The following is a 17,865-nucleotide window of genomic DNA, read 5'->3' as shown; positions in this document are numbered from 1 at the left end:
ACACACACACACACACACACACACACACACACACACATTCTCTCTAAAGGTCGCTTCATGCTGTGAGCTGCGTGAGACGCTGCGATTAATGCGTTTTGTGGAAGTGCATCTCTTCTGATGTTATTGATGGTAAAATATGAGGCCTTATGTTTACAGTGCAGTGGTAGAACCTTTTTAACTTGACCTGCCCAATAGAAATTGGTTATTTATATTTATTTTATTTTATTTTATTTTACTTTGAATATAAAAATTAATCAGTACCCATATTGGTCTCCATTTTCCCATTTAAACTTTAGTAAAATAAAATTTAGTTAACTTTATTTAACTTTATTTAACTTTAGTTAACTTTAAATGACCTGGCCGGTATGAATTTCATTGCATTGCATTGCAAAAGTATTAGCATGAATAAAAAAATTAAATTAGACAATTTTGATTGGCCAGTTAAGAATTAAAAAAATATGACCAGTTAGCAACTTATGGCAACTAATGTTTTCACATTACTTTTAAGTTGAGCAATTTCAACTTTTTTTTTAAAGTTACATGAGATTCAACTTGATTTTTAAAGTCAGTTTAATATAAATTAAGTTGAAATTACTTCATAAATTTGATCATACTCAGAAATGTAAGGCAGCAACTCAACTTAATTTTTTAAGTTAAAATGGATGGATTTTTTTTTGCTGTTTTTCTCTGCTGCTTGCAACCCGTTGAAACTGACCTTGCACTAATTTTTGGGTTGCAACTTACTAGTTAAGAATCACTTCGTTATATTGTATTAATGTCTGATTTAAGAAGCACATGTAATTGCTTAACCACCCTTTGATATATGATACAGTTGTCTGCAGAAAGTTCTGTATTGGGACGTTTCTTGCAGAAATCCTCATGAATGTTTGTCAATGGCATGCATGATGCAGTGTGTAAGAATGTTGTGTGTGTGTGTTAAAGCAGTGACATATGGCAGCTCTGCGGGTAGATTTAGCAGTAATTATCCGTGGATGTGTCTTCTGTTCTGATTTAATTAAATCACTCATCACGCGTCCTTGCGCTGTCTCATGCGCTTCAGTCTCTCTCGCTCTCGTAAGGACCGACAGAAAGAAATCAGGATTTAATGAATGAGACCAATAAAAAATTTGATTCATTTCCAAATAATCTGATTATTTGGTAAATATTCCACAAGCGTTAATTGTTTGTTAAATTATGATGAATATTATTTTTGTGAATTATTACTCATTTTTGGAAGAGTTCTCATGTACAGTGAATTAATATAATATAATATAACTTATTTTTGTAAGCTGGTTAAATAATAGTTTAGCTGACTGAATTTTTTATTTTTTTTCTGGGTTTGTCATTTCTTCAGACCTCTGTGCTTTGAAAGCAGCTGCTGGTCTTTCTAACTCTGCAAGTGTTTTTGGCACCAGTAGTAGTGGAAAAATAAGATTTGAGAAGTTGTTGAGCTATAGATCTTTTTGTCGTGTCTCGCTGAAGGGCGGCTCGTCTCAGAGTGTGTTTGCGGCCGCTGATTCCTCCAGCACGCACTTTCCAGTGCCAACAGATCCACTGGAATAAATTTACCCACAAATGGGCCTGTCTAACCTGAGCAAATGTGTTGAGCGTTCGCGGCTGGTGTCACTTGTTGTTTTCTGAGCAATGTGTGTGTGTGGTTCATTGCGCTTCAGCACAGATTTGTTAACTTCCATTTATTCTAAACATATTTAGCTAATGTAAACTTCACATGATTGATGACTCGCGCAAATGACGTGTTTCCAGAGGATTTCACTTTTTGGTTGTTTTCCAAGGTGAGCGAGAGTGACTATTACTAAAGCTCATTCTTGAGGTTGCCGGTCTGATCAAAGGTCAAGCGCCACTCACATTTTCTTCAGAAAATGTCAAATGCAGTGTTTAAATTGGTGCCACGCATCAATATGAAATCATGGACAACCATAAAGCCTGTGATTAAATGCTTTTCACTTCTGTAAACACAGACTGATGATTGGTTTCATCATCATCCAATTCACGATGACTGTGCCTTTTGACTTAGAGCATAAAGTCTTTTATTTATTTATTTTAATATATATATTTATGCATCTATTTCTGCACTTATTCATGCATTTATATAAGGATTTATTTATTTTATATTATTTTAATGCACTTGTACATTAATGTATTTATACATTTATTTATTAATTTTAATGCATTTATGCATGCATTTATTTATTTAAGCATTTATTTATGCATGCATTATTTTATTCTTTTTATTATTAATTTTATTTGAAGTAATAAGTAATATCTCTGATGAAACATAAATTAAACTTTTCCCCTGGCTTTACAATTTCAGTTTAGTCTGCTGAAGATGTAGATTCAGTGCTTTTCTCTCTCTTCTTTGGTCGCTCTCACTTTCTAGCCTTGGTCTGAGCTTCCTACCTAGACGGTATTTTAAGGCATCATTGCACATGTGTGAAAGCCGTTCCAAACAGTAGAGCGCTTAATCCAGCTTCCTTATGATACCTAATATTTTCAGAATTTGATGCGTCTCCATATGCATTTTCAGTCACTGCAGTATATCCTCAACAGTCAGACACAAAACTGAATGTGAGCAAGGGTGACTGTGCTTCTAAATGACCATCTTTATCAAATGATTCTTTAATTTAATGTAAAGAAGTGAACCTTTAATTACAGGAGCCAGTGGCTCTGTAGTCGATGTTTCAGTCTGAGTAAAGCCGCTCACTGAGCTTTGGATCAGTCTCTCCGTGTCTCCTGTAACCTGTTTTTCCCTCTCTAAATGCACAGAGGCTAGATGAATGTTTTCAGCCGACGAAAGTAACATCAGTGTTCATCTGAAAGGTTGTAAATGCACTGCTGTAAAAACCTTCACTGACCTTCTGTCCGACTGAACAGGAGTGTGAAAACAGCATCTGCGATTCTCCTTTTACATTATATGAAGGTAACAAGGGAAACTCTGCTCTTCTGAAAGAGATACACCACTCATTGTGCTGACCTGGACGACCCTGAACTGAAATGAACCTGCAGATTGATCTTTGCATTTAGTTCCTTTACAGCGACCATGTCTTTGTACTAACTATTTATTTGTTTGATTTATTTTTTTTTTTATATGCATTTGTTTATATTCAATTAATTTATGGATTTATTTTTGTTTTATTTATTTTTTCATTTATGTATTTACTTATTTATTTTAATTTTGTTTTAATTTTTATTTATACATGTATTTATATTTGAATGCGTTTATGCATTTATTTATGTATCTGTTTTCTTTTTATTTATACATGTATTTTTGTTTATATATTTTTATTTTATTTCCATGTGATTTTTAGAGAATTAAATGTAAAATCCTTCATGCCACAATGATAGACCGCTATTCAACAGTGATAACTCATGCAGATAATAGTGCAGGTTATTACCACATATTTCCACATATAAACAAATAAATAAATATATTATTATTAATAATAATAATAATAATAATAATAATAATAACAATAATAATAATTATTATCATTATTATTATTATTATTATTAGTATTAGTAAGTAATTGAAGTTTCAGTTTTAATTCTTTTATTATGCAAGAAAAGAGAGAATGTGGGAAATATTTGGCCACAGATGACCATGATCAGAATAAAATACTCTAGCAATTCATATAATATGTATTGATTATTAACATAACTCTGCATAAAAAGTATGGAAAACATAAATGTAAAAACTTTAAATTCAGCAGTTATTTGTTTCTCTGGAAAATGCATGGTTTCAGCTTGGTACTTATTAAATCTAAACTTTACCATCTAGATTACAAGAAAACTATTGAAATAAATGGCTGCGCGTTCATTGCTGTTGTTTGTAGCTGTGTTTGTTGACGTGTCCTGGGAATCTCAGACTTCTGTCCTGGAATAGCTTGTGCAAAGTTTGTCTTTGTTGAGTAAAATGAAGGAAAGCAGAAGTCAGGACTCATTTGAGGAAACCCGGCTCACTGCTGATGTCAGACGCTGTGATTTATTCTGCTGTGACCCTGATTTTAATTCTGCCTGGTAAAGTGCCATCTCAAAGTTCACGGACAGGTCAGTTATTTAATGCATAAGTGTATTGTGCATGTGGCCGTAAAAGGATAGTGTGGATTTATTTGTACGAGTTTAAACTGGCCTGAACAGCATGATAAATGAGCTTTCAGGAAAGCCAACGGGAGTTTCTGTGTGTGTTTGCTCCAGTAATGACTCCTCATAATTATTATCATTATTATTATTATTATTATTAGTATTAGTAAGCAATTGAAGTTTAAGTTTTAATTCTTTTATTATGCAAGAAAAGAGAGAATGTGGGAAATATTTGGCCACAGATGACCATGATCAGAATAAAATACTCTAGCAATTCATATAATATGTATTGATTATTAACATAACTCTGCATAAAAAGTATGGAAAACATAAATGTAAAAACTTTAAATTCAGCAGTTATTTGTTTCTCTGAAAAATGCATGGTTTCAGCTTGGTACTTATTAAATCTAAACTTTACCATCTAGATTACAAGAAAACTATTGAAATAAATGGCTGCGCGTTCATTGCTGTTGTTTGTAGCTGTGTTTGTTGACGTGTCCTGGGAATCTCAGACTTCTGTCCTGGAATAGCTTGTGCAAAGTTTGTCTTTGTTGAGTAAAATGAAGGAAAGCAGAAGTCAGGACTCATTTGAGGAAACCCGGCTCACTGCTGATGTCAGACGCTGTGATTTATTCTGCTGTGACCCTGATTTTAATTCTGCCTGGTAAAGTGCCATCTCAAAGTTCACGGACAGGTCAGTTATTTAATGCATAAGTGTATTGTGCATGTGGCCGTAAAAGGATAGTGTGGATTTATTTGTACGAGTTTAAACTGGCCTGAACAGCATGATAAATGAGCTTTCAGGAAAGCCAACGGGAGTTTCTGTGTGTGTTTGCTCCAGTAATGACTCCTCACTGAAGAAAAACAGATTTACATTGATTCAGCTGTCACACAGACTCACAAAACCCCGCCTCCTATGTTGATTGACAATTATGTGCCACGCCCACTTCCTGTTTTATTGGTTTTATGGCATTTGATTTCTTTCCCTGTAGTTATGGAGCAGATGTCAATCTGCACTTTCAAGTGGTGTGTGTGTGTGATGAGATGAGAGTAGTCTGCAAGGATAGAGATATTTTGTTGAGGCCTTTTAATCAGAAAATATTTGGCCATTTTGTTCCTTGACAATTCATAGTACAAACACTTGTTTGTTTGTATTTTTAATAAAATATAGTTGGTTCTTTTAATTTCAGCATGTTCACATCTATTTTTATTTACTTTCTTTTATTATAACAAATTATTGTTATAATTAAAGACACTCATTATACTCGCATTTGGTTCGTAATATGTTATACCATTTATTTGTTTTGACTTTATTTAAAACTAGATTTTATGGTTTTAAAAAGATTTAGATTTTCACATTTTCAGTATGATCTACTCATGTATTTGTTCATTTTCTATTTATTTAGAATTTTGAATAAAAAATTGTTTTCTTCAGCACTTTCAACTTTATTTTTATTTGTTCTTTTTTAATTTTAGAACTTTTAATAAAATAATTCTGTTCTTTTAAATGCAGCATTTTCAACTTTATATTATTGTTATTTTTATTACAAATTGTCTTTATAATCATTGATGCTCATTTACTTGCATTTGCTTAGTCACCTACGTTTTATTTATTTAGAATTTTTAATAAAAATCTGTTCTTTTTAATTCAGCATTTACAAATCTTTTATTTTATATAAATTATCATGATGCATATACATTTTCATTAACTCATTTGCTTACATTTGGTTAGCTGTAGTGCAGAAGACTAAATCTTTCTTGTTTATTTTATGTAATACAATTTATTTGTTTTGAATTTTTTAAAATGTAAATCTAGATTTTGTGGTTTTGAAAAGATTTTGATTTCCATGTTTTCAATGTGGTCTATAGTTATTTATTTAAAAACAGGTCGGCTAGTAGGCTGATATATTTAATCTGCGAGTTTGCTCACTTCAGCTTGTAAAGAGATTATTTCACCTGTTGTGTGTGTGTGTGTAGACTGCAGAGAGATCCTGTTGCCTTTGATGACGGAGCAGCTGAAACTTCACCTGGAGAATCATGAAGAGCTGGACTCCTGCTGTCAGCTGCTCAGCAACATCCTGGAGGTGCTTTACAGGAAGGATGTGGTGAGAAACACACACACACACACACACACACAGACAGATCTCTGCTTTTTTTCCACCCCAAAATGGAAAAGCAAAGTCTCCTAAAGTGGAGTATTCACTGTAAAGTGTTCACTGAAAGGCAAATCTGTGTGTTTATCTCATGTCACATCCTTCATCTTTAATGACCTGTATGTGACCCACTCAGAGATGTGAGTTTGGTTAATTAATTTTTGGCTCGTGTTCTGACTGTTAATTGGCTTCTATGGCGCTCGACTGCAATTTACCTGGGCAGATATCCAGATGCACTGCTCTCTTCTCCGTCATTTGATCAATTACTGCCGTCGTGATCAATAGAAAACTTCCATAACGTCTCTGTTAAATGAAATGTCCTTTAGCGCTACTTTTAGAATAAGTGCATTTTTAAAGTCTCATTTGCATAACGTTTTTTTTTTGTATATTGAGTGGTTTTGAATAATAGAGTGATGAAATACTGCACAGTAAACTGCATATTAAACACTCTCACCTTTACTGTAGTTCTGTGTACTAAACTAAAACTAAAATTGTTTTTTTTTTTACTTGAAATCAAATAACCTTAAATATAAAATAAAATAAAAAAATATAAAAGCATAAACTAAACCTAAACTAATTTTCATTTAGTTTAACTTGCTGTACTAAAATAACTGAAATAAAATGAATAAAAACTGTATAGAAAACTATATAGACTAAATCTAAACTATATAGACTTAGTTAAAAAAAACTAATAAAAGTGACAACACAATGAAAATACTAGAACTTTAACTAAAATTAAAAACTCAGGAAATATAACAATAAAATGTACTAAAATAACTAAAACTGATCAAAATGAATGCAAAAAATATAGACATTAAAACAACTAATAAAAATGTCAAAAACATAACAAAATTACTAAAACTTGAACAAAAAATGAAAGTAGAGAATAAAAAAATAACATACTAAAATAACTAAAACTGCAAAAGCTATAGACATTAAAAAACTAATAAAAATGACAAACAAAATTAGTAAAATTAACAAATTTGAATAAAAGCAGAAAATATAAAAACAAAATGTGCTAAAATAACTAAAACTGAAATGAAAAATTATTTTAAAAACTAAATAGATATTACAACTATCTATAGTTTTGTTTTTTGTGTTTTTTTAGCAAAACTGACATACAAAATTAAAAAAAAAATTACTCCCTAAAACCCATTAAATTAAAAAGAAAATCTAAAAATAAGAACTAATTCAAATATTAATAAAAACTATAATAGTATCTTGAAGATACTAAAATAACACTGCTTTACACACGCATGTATGTACGTCACTGATTTCCTCACTACCTGGTGTTGTGGGTGAAGCATCCTTTGAACCCTTGTGCGCGAGTGGGTGTGTGTGTGTGTATGCTTGATAATTGAGTGTGTGCGTGTGTGTTACGTAATAAACACGTCACAGTCTAGCGCAGAGCTCTCTCTCTCTCTCTCTCTCTCTCTCTCGCTCTCTCTCATATCTGGATGTGGCGAGAAACACACACACACACACACACACACAGACAGATCTCTGCTTTTTTTCCACCCCAAAATGGAAAAGCAAAGTCTCCTAAAGTGGAGTATTCACTGTAAAGTGTTCACTGAAAGGCAAATCTGTGTGTCTCTCTCTCTCTCTCTCTCTCTCTCTCTCTCTCTCTCTCTCTCTCTCTCGCTCTCTCTCATATCTGTGGTTGGAGATCAGCAGCATCCTTTGAGGAGGACCTTGGAAGAGCTTGTTTAATAATTGACGATCTGCTGTGAGTGTATCAGGATGGCCTCTAACACACACACAAAGCTTGCTGTTTCTTTGCAGTTAATTGTGAAATTTACTGGAAATGAGAATTGTTTCTACACCAAATGTTTTTCCTTGTAGAAAACACAGTTTACTGCCCATAAATATTTCATACCGGCCATGAACATTTTATTTATTTATTTAAATTGATTTTTTTAAGTGAAAAAAATCATGACATGCTATTCTGATAAATCAATTTATCATATATTTGCATGTACCGTTATTTAATGATAAAATGTAATAATTTTCATAAATGTGTGAATTTTGTAAATTTTAGTCATTTTCTACATTTCAAATTTAGATAATTCACAGAACTTGTCAAATGAGGAAGTCACTGAATAGACAAAATACATTTAAAGGGGTCATATGATGCTATTTTAAAGATCATTATTTTGTGTATTTGGTATAACAGAATATGTTGACATGCTTTAATGTTCAAATTAGGCAGTTCACTCTCCTGTGATGTGACCCTGTTCGCCTCACACACACACACACGACGCGTTACTCTACGCAAAACTCCGCATTTGAACAGTCAATAGCAAATACTTCAACTAATAACAAAACATATTTACCGTTGCTGATTCAGAAGCGCCAGATTGTCATAGCAAAGTCGGAATTGACCCTTTTTTTTTTCTTTTTTTTTTTAGAAATAGCCTTTGTGCACAGCCAGCCTTGTACTCTTCTAGGTTTCAAAAACTCTCATCCATAAAATGCGTTGCACAAATTTGAACATCTGGGTTGTGCTACAGATCTTCTTTGTGCACCAAGAGCTTGTAACACTCCAAAGAGAAAGGAAAACTTGAAATCGCATCATGTGACCCCTTTAAAGGTTAATCTATTGTTTATTTTATAAGCACAAGGTCATGTTCAGCATGAACGTGTCTGAAATTGACAATTTAATAAAGAAAAAAAGATTTAAATTCTCATGTTACTTATTTCAGCGAGGTTAAGATTATCATTCATGCAGCTTGATATAAATTATGTATTATGCTGCAATTCCAGATAAATGGTGAGAAACTTATGATTGATTGATTATTTATTTTTTATTTTTTTTGACCAATTAAGGCCACTGAAACGGTGTTTGTCACTGTTTGTTCGGAAAATGTTGTCTTATGTGTAGGGTTGGGTATCGTTTGAATTTTATCGATTCCGGTTCCGATTCTGCTTATCGATTCCGATTCTTATCGATTCCTAATTCTGATTCCAATAATATAAAAAAATCCATTAAACTAATTTTAAGTCAAATATTTAGATGTCAAACATATTTAATCTGTTTTATGTCTATGGCTTTATCAAAAAAATACCACAGAAAAAAACAACTAGACTAATATAAATTTCAAACATTAAATTGTTAGACAAGTAAACAAATTAATTAGCAATAGCATAAATAAATAAAACTGAACAAATGTCAGGTACAGAAATTTAAATCAAAAGTTTAAAAACCGTATAGTTTTCTTTTCATAAATAAAATATTGATTAATCCTCATTAAATTTATGAAAGATATTCAGTCAGTTAATTATTTTCTTTTGTTCTTTGATTAACATTAATGATAGGCAGCACGTTTATTAGACGGCTGTCTCTTTAACACCGAACACACACAGATCTAAAAATACTGTTACACATGCGTTTTCTTTCTCATCTGTTTACGTTCACTTAAGACAAAAAAAACCGGCTGTGTTTATGATGATATACCGACGTATTTCGTGCATACTGGTCGATAAATGTGAAAGAGAAGTCAGTTCTGGCCCAGAACAACCTTTGTGGAAATGCACGGAACAGTTCGAGAATGGACATAGGTAAGGAACCTGCATCGGGACCACTGTTCTCTGTGCTCGTGCTTCAGATGTGTGCGCTGCACGCAAACAGTGTGCAAGTTCTTTCCCTTCCTGCACTTAAATAGTTTAAAATCACATTAAAATGCGAACGCGGGAATCGTTAAGCGGAATAGAAATGCACATGTCTTATCGAATACCCGGTTATTGGAAATTTGGAACCGGTTCTAAAATGGAACCAGTTCTCGATACCCAACCCTACTTATGTGGATAAATCATTTATTAGTGATGTATTTCTGTGTGGTTTTAGGGCCCGACGCAGTGGCACGTTCAGATCATAATGGAGAAGCTGCTGAGGACGGTAAACAGGACTGTGATCTCCATGGGCCGAGATTCTACTCTCATAGTAAGTGTTTCTCTCTCTGTCACAGGCTTGTTCCTTTGGGATGTGCTGAGTTTTGGGCTTTCCTGTGTCTGTGGTTAGTAGCAGTGTGTTCTACCACAGCAGTGCAGTTGGGCTGCTGTCTGCAATTCTCAAATGTCTCCACACACACACACACACACACACACACTCTCTCACAGCCTGGCTTTGTTCAGGCAGGCAGCAAAAATCAGATTTTTTTTGGCATATCCAACTCAAATCCTTGTAGTGTTTGTGGTCCGGACAGAAAAATAACACATTAAAGCTGAAGTGTGTCATTTCTGACCGTTTTCGAACAGGTTTCCCCAAACTCTCTCTTCTCTTTTGATCAATGTTGCTTTGTTAGTGTCTCTGTATTTGTGTTGATTTGATTTTGAGCAGATGGTGGAAACTTGCAGCATCTTTTGGCACTGCTTTTACAGCTCCTGTGATTACAGAAGCACACATTGCTTTAGTTTGCAGTCATCCTGTCTGAGCTGTTCTGAGATCAGGAGTTAGGCGATAGTTTAATCGGAGAGCTCCAGGCTGCCAGAAGTGCAGAGATGCTGATAGTGGCTGTCCTTGACTTTTACAGGCACATCTCTCCATATGCATGCTAAACATCTCTCTTCCTCGCCCTCTATACGCCTGTGTTTGTGTGTTTAGTAGTCCTTTAGTAGTCTTCATTTCATTCCAAACCCTTTATGCAATTATAGTCAATGAAGAATAGAGCTTTCAAGTGTTGAAAAAGATGCAAAAGCACCAAAGACAGACCATGAAATTTGCGAATGCACCAATATTAATATTAAAATATAAACCTACTATTCCATTTTAATTATCCATGGCACATGCATTTTTATATGTAGCCTAAATAATGTTGTCCAGTGACTTGTTTGCATTATTTAGGCATTATTTTATTGTATTAAAATTTTTTGTAAGGCAATAGATTTTTTGGTAACACTTTACAAAGCAACAATTTTTAAAGTCTCATTTCTTAGTGCAATAATTTACATGAACTAACAGAGAGCAATTATTAGTATTAAGCAGTGCTGTCAAACGATTAATCGCGATTAATCGCATCCAAAATAAAAGTTGTTGTTTGCATAATATAAGTGTGTGTGTACAGTACTATGTTAAATTAAGTTACACTTTATTGTCCTTTACAGGAAATTTGTCTTGGACTCAAAAGCTGCAGTAGTACACAACAACCACATACAATAACAACAACAACAACATTATTAAGAGATAATGAAAATAATGAAATAATAAAATGAGTAAAAAAAAAAATAAAAAATATATATTTGACAGGACTTAAATGTTAAATGTGAATCTAGTATTCTTTAGCATTGCTGGTGCCATGCCATGAACCCTGCCCTCATAGCGAACTGAACCGAACCGAACCATGGCATTGGTATATCGTTACACCCCTAACGTTCACAGCCATATGTGTGGAAGTGTCTAGTGATTGACGCTTGAACATGGATGTGCCACTGAAGTACTTTCCTGCCTTTCTCAGTTATTACCCCGCCATTATTCTCTCTCCTCTAGAGTTCAGTAAGTAGCTCTGCGCTGTGGTGTTACTATAGAACTAACCTCTGATTTATGCCTCTTCTTTCTACTGAGCTTATGTTAAAAGGTCTCTAAACTCCAGATGCTCAAGTCCTAATGGTCGAGTCACATAATGCCCATTCATCGCTCTCAGGGTACATGTACTCTTTGCTGACCTTTGCAGTAAATCCCTCTGTCTTATGCGGTCCAATCGTGTGCCAAGCCGAGCACATCTGCCAGCAAGAGGGCTGGGCGAAATATCCAACATTTATGAAAACCGAGTATTAGACTGCCATTAAACTAGTTTCATTCTGACTCGAGTATGAGAGAATTAAGACTTTTTAATGTCATTTCTGTGAATCGGTTCAGTTTCATTGAATCAAATCTTTTAATAATTGGCATCATCAGTAAATGTTTACACAGGTATGTGCATGGTTTTTGTAATAAAATTTGTATGTAGGCAGATGTTTATTACTTTCACATTTATGCATTTTGGCAGATGCTTTTATCCAAATCGACTTTTTGCATTTTCAATTCATGCATTCTCTGGGAATCGAACCTGTGACCTTGGTGTTGCTGGCGCCATGCTTTACTATTTGAGCTTTTTTAGTATGCATTTATATTTATTATGTATTTGTTATATTGATGCATAAAAAATATTAATAAGTATTCTTGTGGTAGTTTCTAAATGGCTTTTTCAGTTCATGCATTCCCTGGGAATCGAACCCATGATCTTGGCGTTGCTAGTGCCATGCTCTACTGTTTGAGATAAAATAATTTTTATTTATTTTTTTTTAAGTATGCAATTGCTGTATTTAATATGCATTAATTATATTGATGCATTACAATAAGTAAATATTCTTGTATTCATTTACTGAAAAGCAGTGCTAAAACATGATTATTTTTAATAAGGTTGTTCAATTCTTGATGAAATTTTGTTTAAATTCATCGGTAAAAATCTAATTGGCTACAAATGGCTTTTTGAGCTTATGCATGACCTTGGCATTGGTAGTGCCGTGCTATATTGTTTGCATGATTTTTTTTATTTATTTTTTTTAATATGCATTTGTTATATTGATGCATAAAAATTACAGTTAAAAAATTCTTGTGTTTTTAATAGACTAATTCTTGATAAAATTATTTTAAATTCAACATTTTGGATCTAGTTGGCTATAAATGGCTTAAAATGTTGCTTGACAAATCATGACCCCCCCTCCAAAAAAAGAATCATCTTAATTTTATGCCATTTTAGAACAGCGCCAAAGAAAAGAAAAAGAAACAGAAAAATCCCAGCCCCTACTTTTAATTATGCAAACATGTCATTATTTACTGCTGAATTTCAATATTTGAAGGTCTCAGATTTATAGATTTGACTTCTTGTGATTGAAGCTATGTCTGTTTATGCTTTTTTAAGTATAAGTATGTTTAAGAATGCATGTGCTGCAGATTCGGTTGAATTGTGTGTAGATTGATAGTACATTTAATGTGTGTGTGTATTTGCTCTCTGTGGGCAGCTCTTTCACGCTGACCTTGTTCGTCAGGGCTCTGTTGCTTGGATTCAGGTTTATGCATTAACTTTTCTCTGTGGTTTTGCTGGATGTGAGTGTAGAATTTAAATGAGACTGGTCAGCGCGTGCACACTAGTGCTGTGTTCAAAATATCGATACGACGATGTATCGTCACAGAGATTAGACGATACGAGTATCGATACAGCTGGCCCTGTATCGATATTGTGGCACGTGTGCAGCAGTGGACCACGCTTAATTTAAAATTTTACAACGTTTAAAATTGAGTAGAAAAGTGCGAGGTTTCTAAAAAAGAATGAATAGAGCATATATAGGCTACAACAAGGTTTAATCTGGCCGCAGAGGAACACAACTGGGTTGCCTGATATAAAGAGATGTAATCCCCGAAACAGAGCTTTTCACTTGCGCAATACGGAAATATCTGCTAAATGTGCTACTTATTTTTGTCAACCTGGCAACCATGTGCGTGGCCTCTGTATCGTGATACATATCGTGACTTTGCTGGTGATACACAGCCCTAGTGCACACACACACACACGTCGTGCATGCAGATGTGCACTTACAGTAAAGAAATCCAGTTGAAAATTCTTCTTAAATTTCAAAAAGTCTGAATCTGACAGATTGTTCAGGATTATCAACTGTGAATGACACATCTCATCATGCAGTGGTTGAGGAGGGGCTTGTATGTACTATTTGACAAGGAAATAAGAGTCTAAAGATCCCATGGATAAAGGAGGAACCCAATTATGTAATAACTTTGAGATCTGAGGGAGCTATTTTTCACCTAATGTATGTTAGCAACCATTTAGCCATGCAATGTTAACCATCTAGAACACATTAAGTGCATAGCAATATGCTAAGAACCACTCAGAACAACCTCTGTAGCATCATATGTTGCATATATAGTGAGTTTTGCATGATCAGACAAAAAGATCTGGAGGATCATCACTCCAGTATTTTATGATCTGATGTTAGCGTTTTAATCTTTTCTCTGCATGTGTTGCATTTAAGAGCCTTATAAACCTCATCTTTACCATCCAGGAGGCTTTTTTCTTCTTTGTCAGGATCAGTGCTTGTGTATATTCAGTTTTTTTATCCCCTCCCATTCCTCTGCAGTAGGAGGGGCCAGGTGGAGAAAGCAGGCTTTTGATTGGCTGCTCTGTTTGATTGACATTGCAGGCCTGACGGCAGGTGCGGTCTGCAGCATCAGTGCAGCAAAATCCTCTTCGATTTACATTCTCACCACATTCTCTGTGCATTAAATATACATTTGTGATGATAGAGAGGCTCTTCAGATTGATTTATTTCTATCTGTAGGTTTTTGCTGACTGTCCTCCTTTAAGTGCTTTTCAGATGAGTTTTTCAAACTCTCGCATGGGAAATACCGAACATTTGCCGCTGCAAGCATGCATGGGAATTCCCTGCTTAATAAACATGGACATGCACACACACTCCTTCATTGTGACCTGGAGAAATTTAATAACTCTTAGTCTCTTTCGCTTTGCTGCTGGAAAATGAGAGGAAGGTAGAGAAATACATTGAGGATCCCTTCAAAAGAACATTATCTCCAAAAAAAAAAGTGCTTAGTTTTTTTTTTTTCTATTTATTTATTTTTTTAAATAACATATTTGCTCCAAAACAGCTTTATTTTATTTTATTTATTTATTTTTTATTTTAAATTGGCGATGCACAAATACATCAATATCCATGTGGGCTTCTTTTTCCCACTCAAACTAATTAACTAAAATATATATATAATATATTATAAAAATATAAAAATATATGTAATCATTGACGGTCTAAACTAAATATTTATTAAAATTACAATATAACGCAAAGCTACTTTATTTATTTCATTTACTGATTTTATGTAGGTTTTTTTATGAATTATTATTTATTTTTATTTTTTATTTTATTTTCAATTTTACTGTTTTGAGGGTTATTCCGCCTCAGATGTTTTTCTGAAACTCTCTCTCTCAACACTGTTATCGTGATCCTCACAGCAGGCTTTGTACTAATATTAAATAAATCCACAGAATCAATCCCATGAACTTGCTGTTGCCATCTGGATGAATCGTAGTCATCGGGTCTGTACTTGTACTTTATTTATTTATTTATTTATTCTCTCCCTGCTGCTCCTAGATCACTGCGGTGGGTTTATTCTTATCCAGTGTAATCTGGGCGGACGAAATGGTGAACATGATGGGGAACAGATCTCACTTCCTTCTGAATCTAAAGCTGCTATTCACACATATTTACACATTCCAACAATTAGCATCTGCAATGCCACAGTAGGGTCCCTGAAATCAACACTGCCAAATTTCCGGTGAAATACAACATTATACAATTCTGATATGAGACCACCATTGAAAACTCACCCTCGGGCTAGTTGAGCTTAGTTAAAGTCCCCATGAAATAAAAATTTAAGTTTTTTGGGTGTTAGTATCAATATGTTAGTCTTAAGGTTATCTATAAGGCAGTGCGCTCCAAAACAGTGACAAAATTTGCATTTAGAAGATATAAGCATTCAAAGCTTGCAGTTCGTCACTTCTGCCAAAACGGCTCAACGATTTTTTTGACGTCACATCATACATACTTCAGCTTCTCATCAAACTTTCTGTCCAATCAAATGCTCTCTAGAATCCGAATCGCCCGCCCCCTACACTATAAAATAGACTCTGAAGCCGCGGCTGAAATCGGTCACTTGTCCACAGAATTAGTATTTTCTGTACAGTGAATGGCACGTAGTGCACTATATAGGGGACAGGGAACGATTCAAACAGTGTAAATATGCTTTCCATTGTATTCTCTACATAGAATGCTATATTTTATAGCAATATGGATGAGATTGTGGCTGGCATACCCTGTCAAATGCGGCTTTACGGAGCTCAACGGCTCTGAACGGCTCTAGCCCAAGCTGTGATATAAACGAACGCTATTGGCTATTTTAAAAAGGGGCGGGACTGCTTGATATGCCCCGCCCTGTCTTCCTGTTTCAGTTAAAATGATGTCCACACATAGAGTAACACTGTGTGTTTCTAAGCATTTCAGGGGACCTTTAATGTCAGCTAACTCTAATTTATTTACCTCATTTGCAGTGATTTATGAGTTGTAGTTTTTTCTTCCCTCATAAAATTAGATAAATAAACAGTTTTATATCATGTGTAACAATTAATAATTTGTTTTTAGCCGAATACTATGTTTGCTTTGAATAAAATAAAAGTAAAATGTATTTTACTCATTTATTTGTATAATTTTATAAAAAAAATGTTTTTAAATGCCTATGGATAAAATAAAGCTGTGAAATGCATGATACATCAAGAAGTGTCAGACAGACTCAGATAACGGAGCCACTCTTTGTATTTTTTATGTTTTATTTTGTATAGTAAATAGTTTTAAAAACTGTATCAAATACACAATATTGCACATAATAAATAAATTGCACTTTTTTTAAGGAACAGAAAACAACTAATCGTCTCTTTAGGCTACAATAGAGCTATTGAGAATCACAACCGTTGTGATACGAGAGGAGTTTGAATTGTGTTTCTGAAGTTGCCAACAGGGAGAGAGTGAATTCAGTGGAGAGGTTGTGTTTTTTGTCAGTCAAGTGGATTAATTTGCCCTTTTTAAAAGACTTTGGCACGTATCTGTGGATGGCCTCTGCTGTCACATTCCCAGAATGCTTTGCTCTTGTGATGTCATGAAATCTGTATCGCTGGAGATGATTTTAACCCTGTTCAGTTAAAATCAGTATGGCTTTCACTCTGGTTCTGGACACACACAGTGCTTTGCATTACATTTCACTGAAAATGGTCGTGAAAACCGGATTTTCATTTAATCCACGTTGTGCGTACAGAACCAGACTAAACAACTAGTTAATGCATCTGAGATGTGCGTTTGGCTTTTCCAGGTGCAGTGGTAGCAAATCACGCAGATGGCAGTACGTGTCTCGACTCAATTTATGGATAAATGTGTTTGTCATTTTCCGGTGTGTACTGTATGTGGCCTAGGGTTGGGCCGATTGATAATGACAGATATCACGATGTTGAGCCGGCATCGTGATTCCACCCCTCCCCCCAATCTTTCAATTTCCACACAGTTACATCAAATCATTTTCTTTTTCTGATTAGATAAAAACATAATTTTAACACAACATAATGAAGTTGTTCTCGATCACAATACCAATTATATTCAATGAACACAATTTAAACAGTAATGATTGTATTGTGTAAAAAACGGCAAACGAATTATAGGCTAGATGTTTTACACAAACTACACGAAGCATACAAAAACCGCAACAAAATTCTAAAGTATTTAAATTAAATTAGATTAAATAGGCTACAACATGTGGGTCAGATCATGGGTGTGGGATAATAAATATATTACAATAAAATTAAAATAGCCTAATAATAATTCAGTTTAATGTTTTAATCCTTCAAAGTATACTCAAGCGCAGATGAGCGAGGATGGACGAACTCCACACACCTACTTGACTCACTCTGTCTCAACATTTACCTCGCGCCTGTGCTAGCGGTTCTATGTGGACCATCCACGCAGTCACAAAAATTTGGCTGCACGCAGACATCCGCGGACACTTCTGATG

The 17,865-nt window shown here is 34.3% G+C and overlaps 1 protein-coding gene across 1 annotated transcript in view; it reads left to right on the top strand.

The window, feature by feature from the left end:
* The window catches only part of LOC107666886 (dedicator of cytokinesis protein 1-like), a 262,036-nt gene that overhangs the window by 102,926 nt on the left and 141,245 nt on the right, over positions 1 to 17,865 (top strand). Inside the window, exons 24-25 of the mRNA XM_016458403.1 lie at positions 6,034 to 6,203; positions 10,099 to 10,194. Of these exons, the coding sequence (XP_016313889.1) occupies positions 6,034 to 6,203; positions 10,099 to 10,194 (266 nt within the window). The remainder of the gene's footprint in view (positions 1 to 6,033; positions 6,204 to 10,098; positions 10,195 to 17,865) is intronic.

This window comes from Sinocyclocheilus anshuiensis, unplaced genomic scaffold (assembly GCF_001515605.1).
Source record: "Sinocyclocheilus anshuiensis isolate Anshui unplaced genomic scaffold, SAMN03320099.WGS_v1.1 scaffold1500, whole genome shotgun sequence".
NCBI lineage: Eukaryota > Metazoa > Chordata > Actinopteri > Cypriniformes > Cyprinidae > Sinocyclocheilus > Sinocyclocheilus anshuiensis.
Note: the sequence above shows the minus strand (reverse complement) of the source record. Positions and strands in the feature narration are given on the sequence as shown.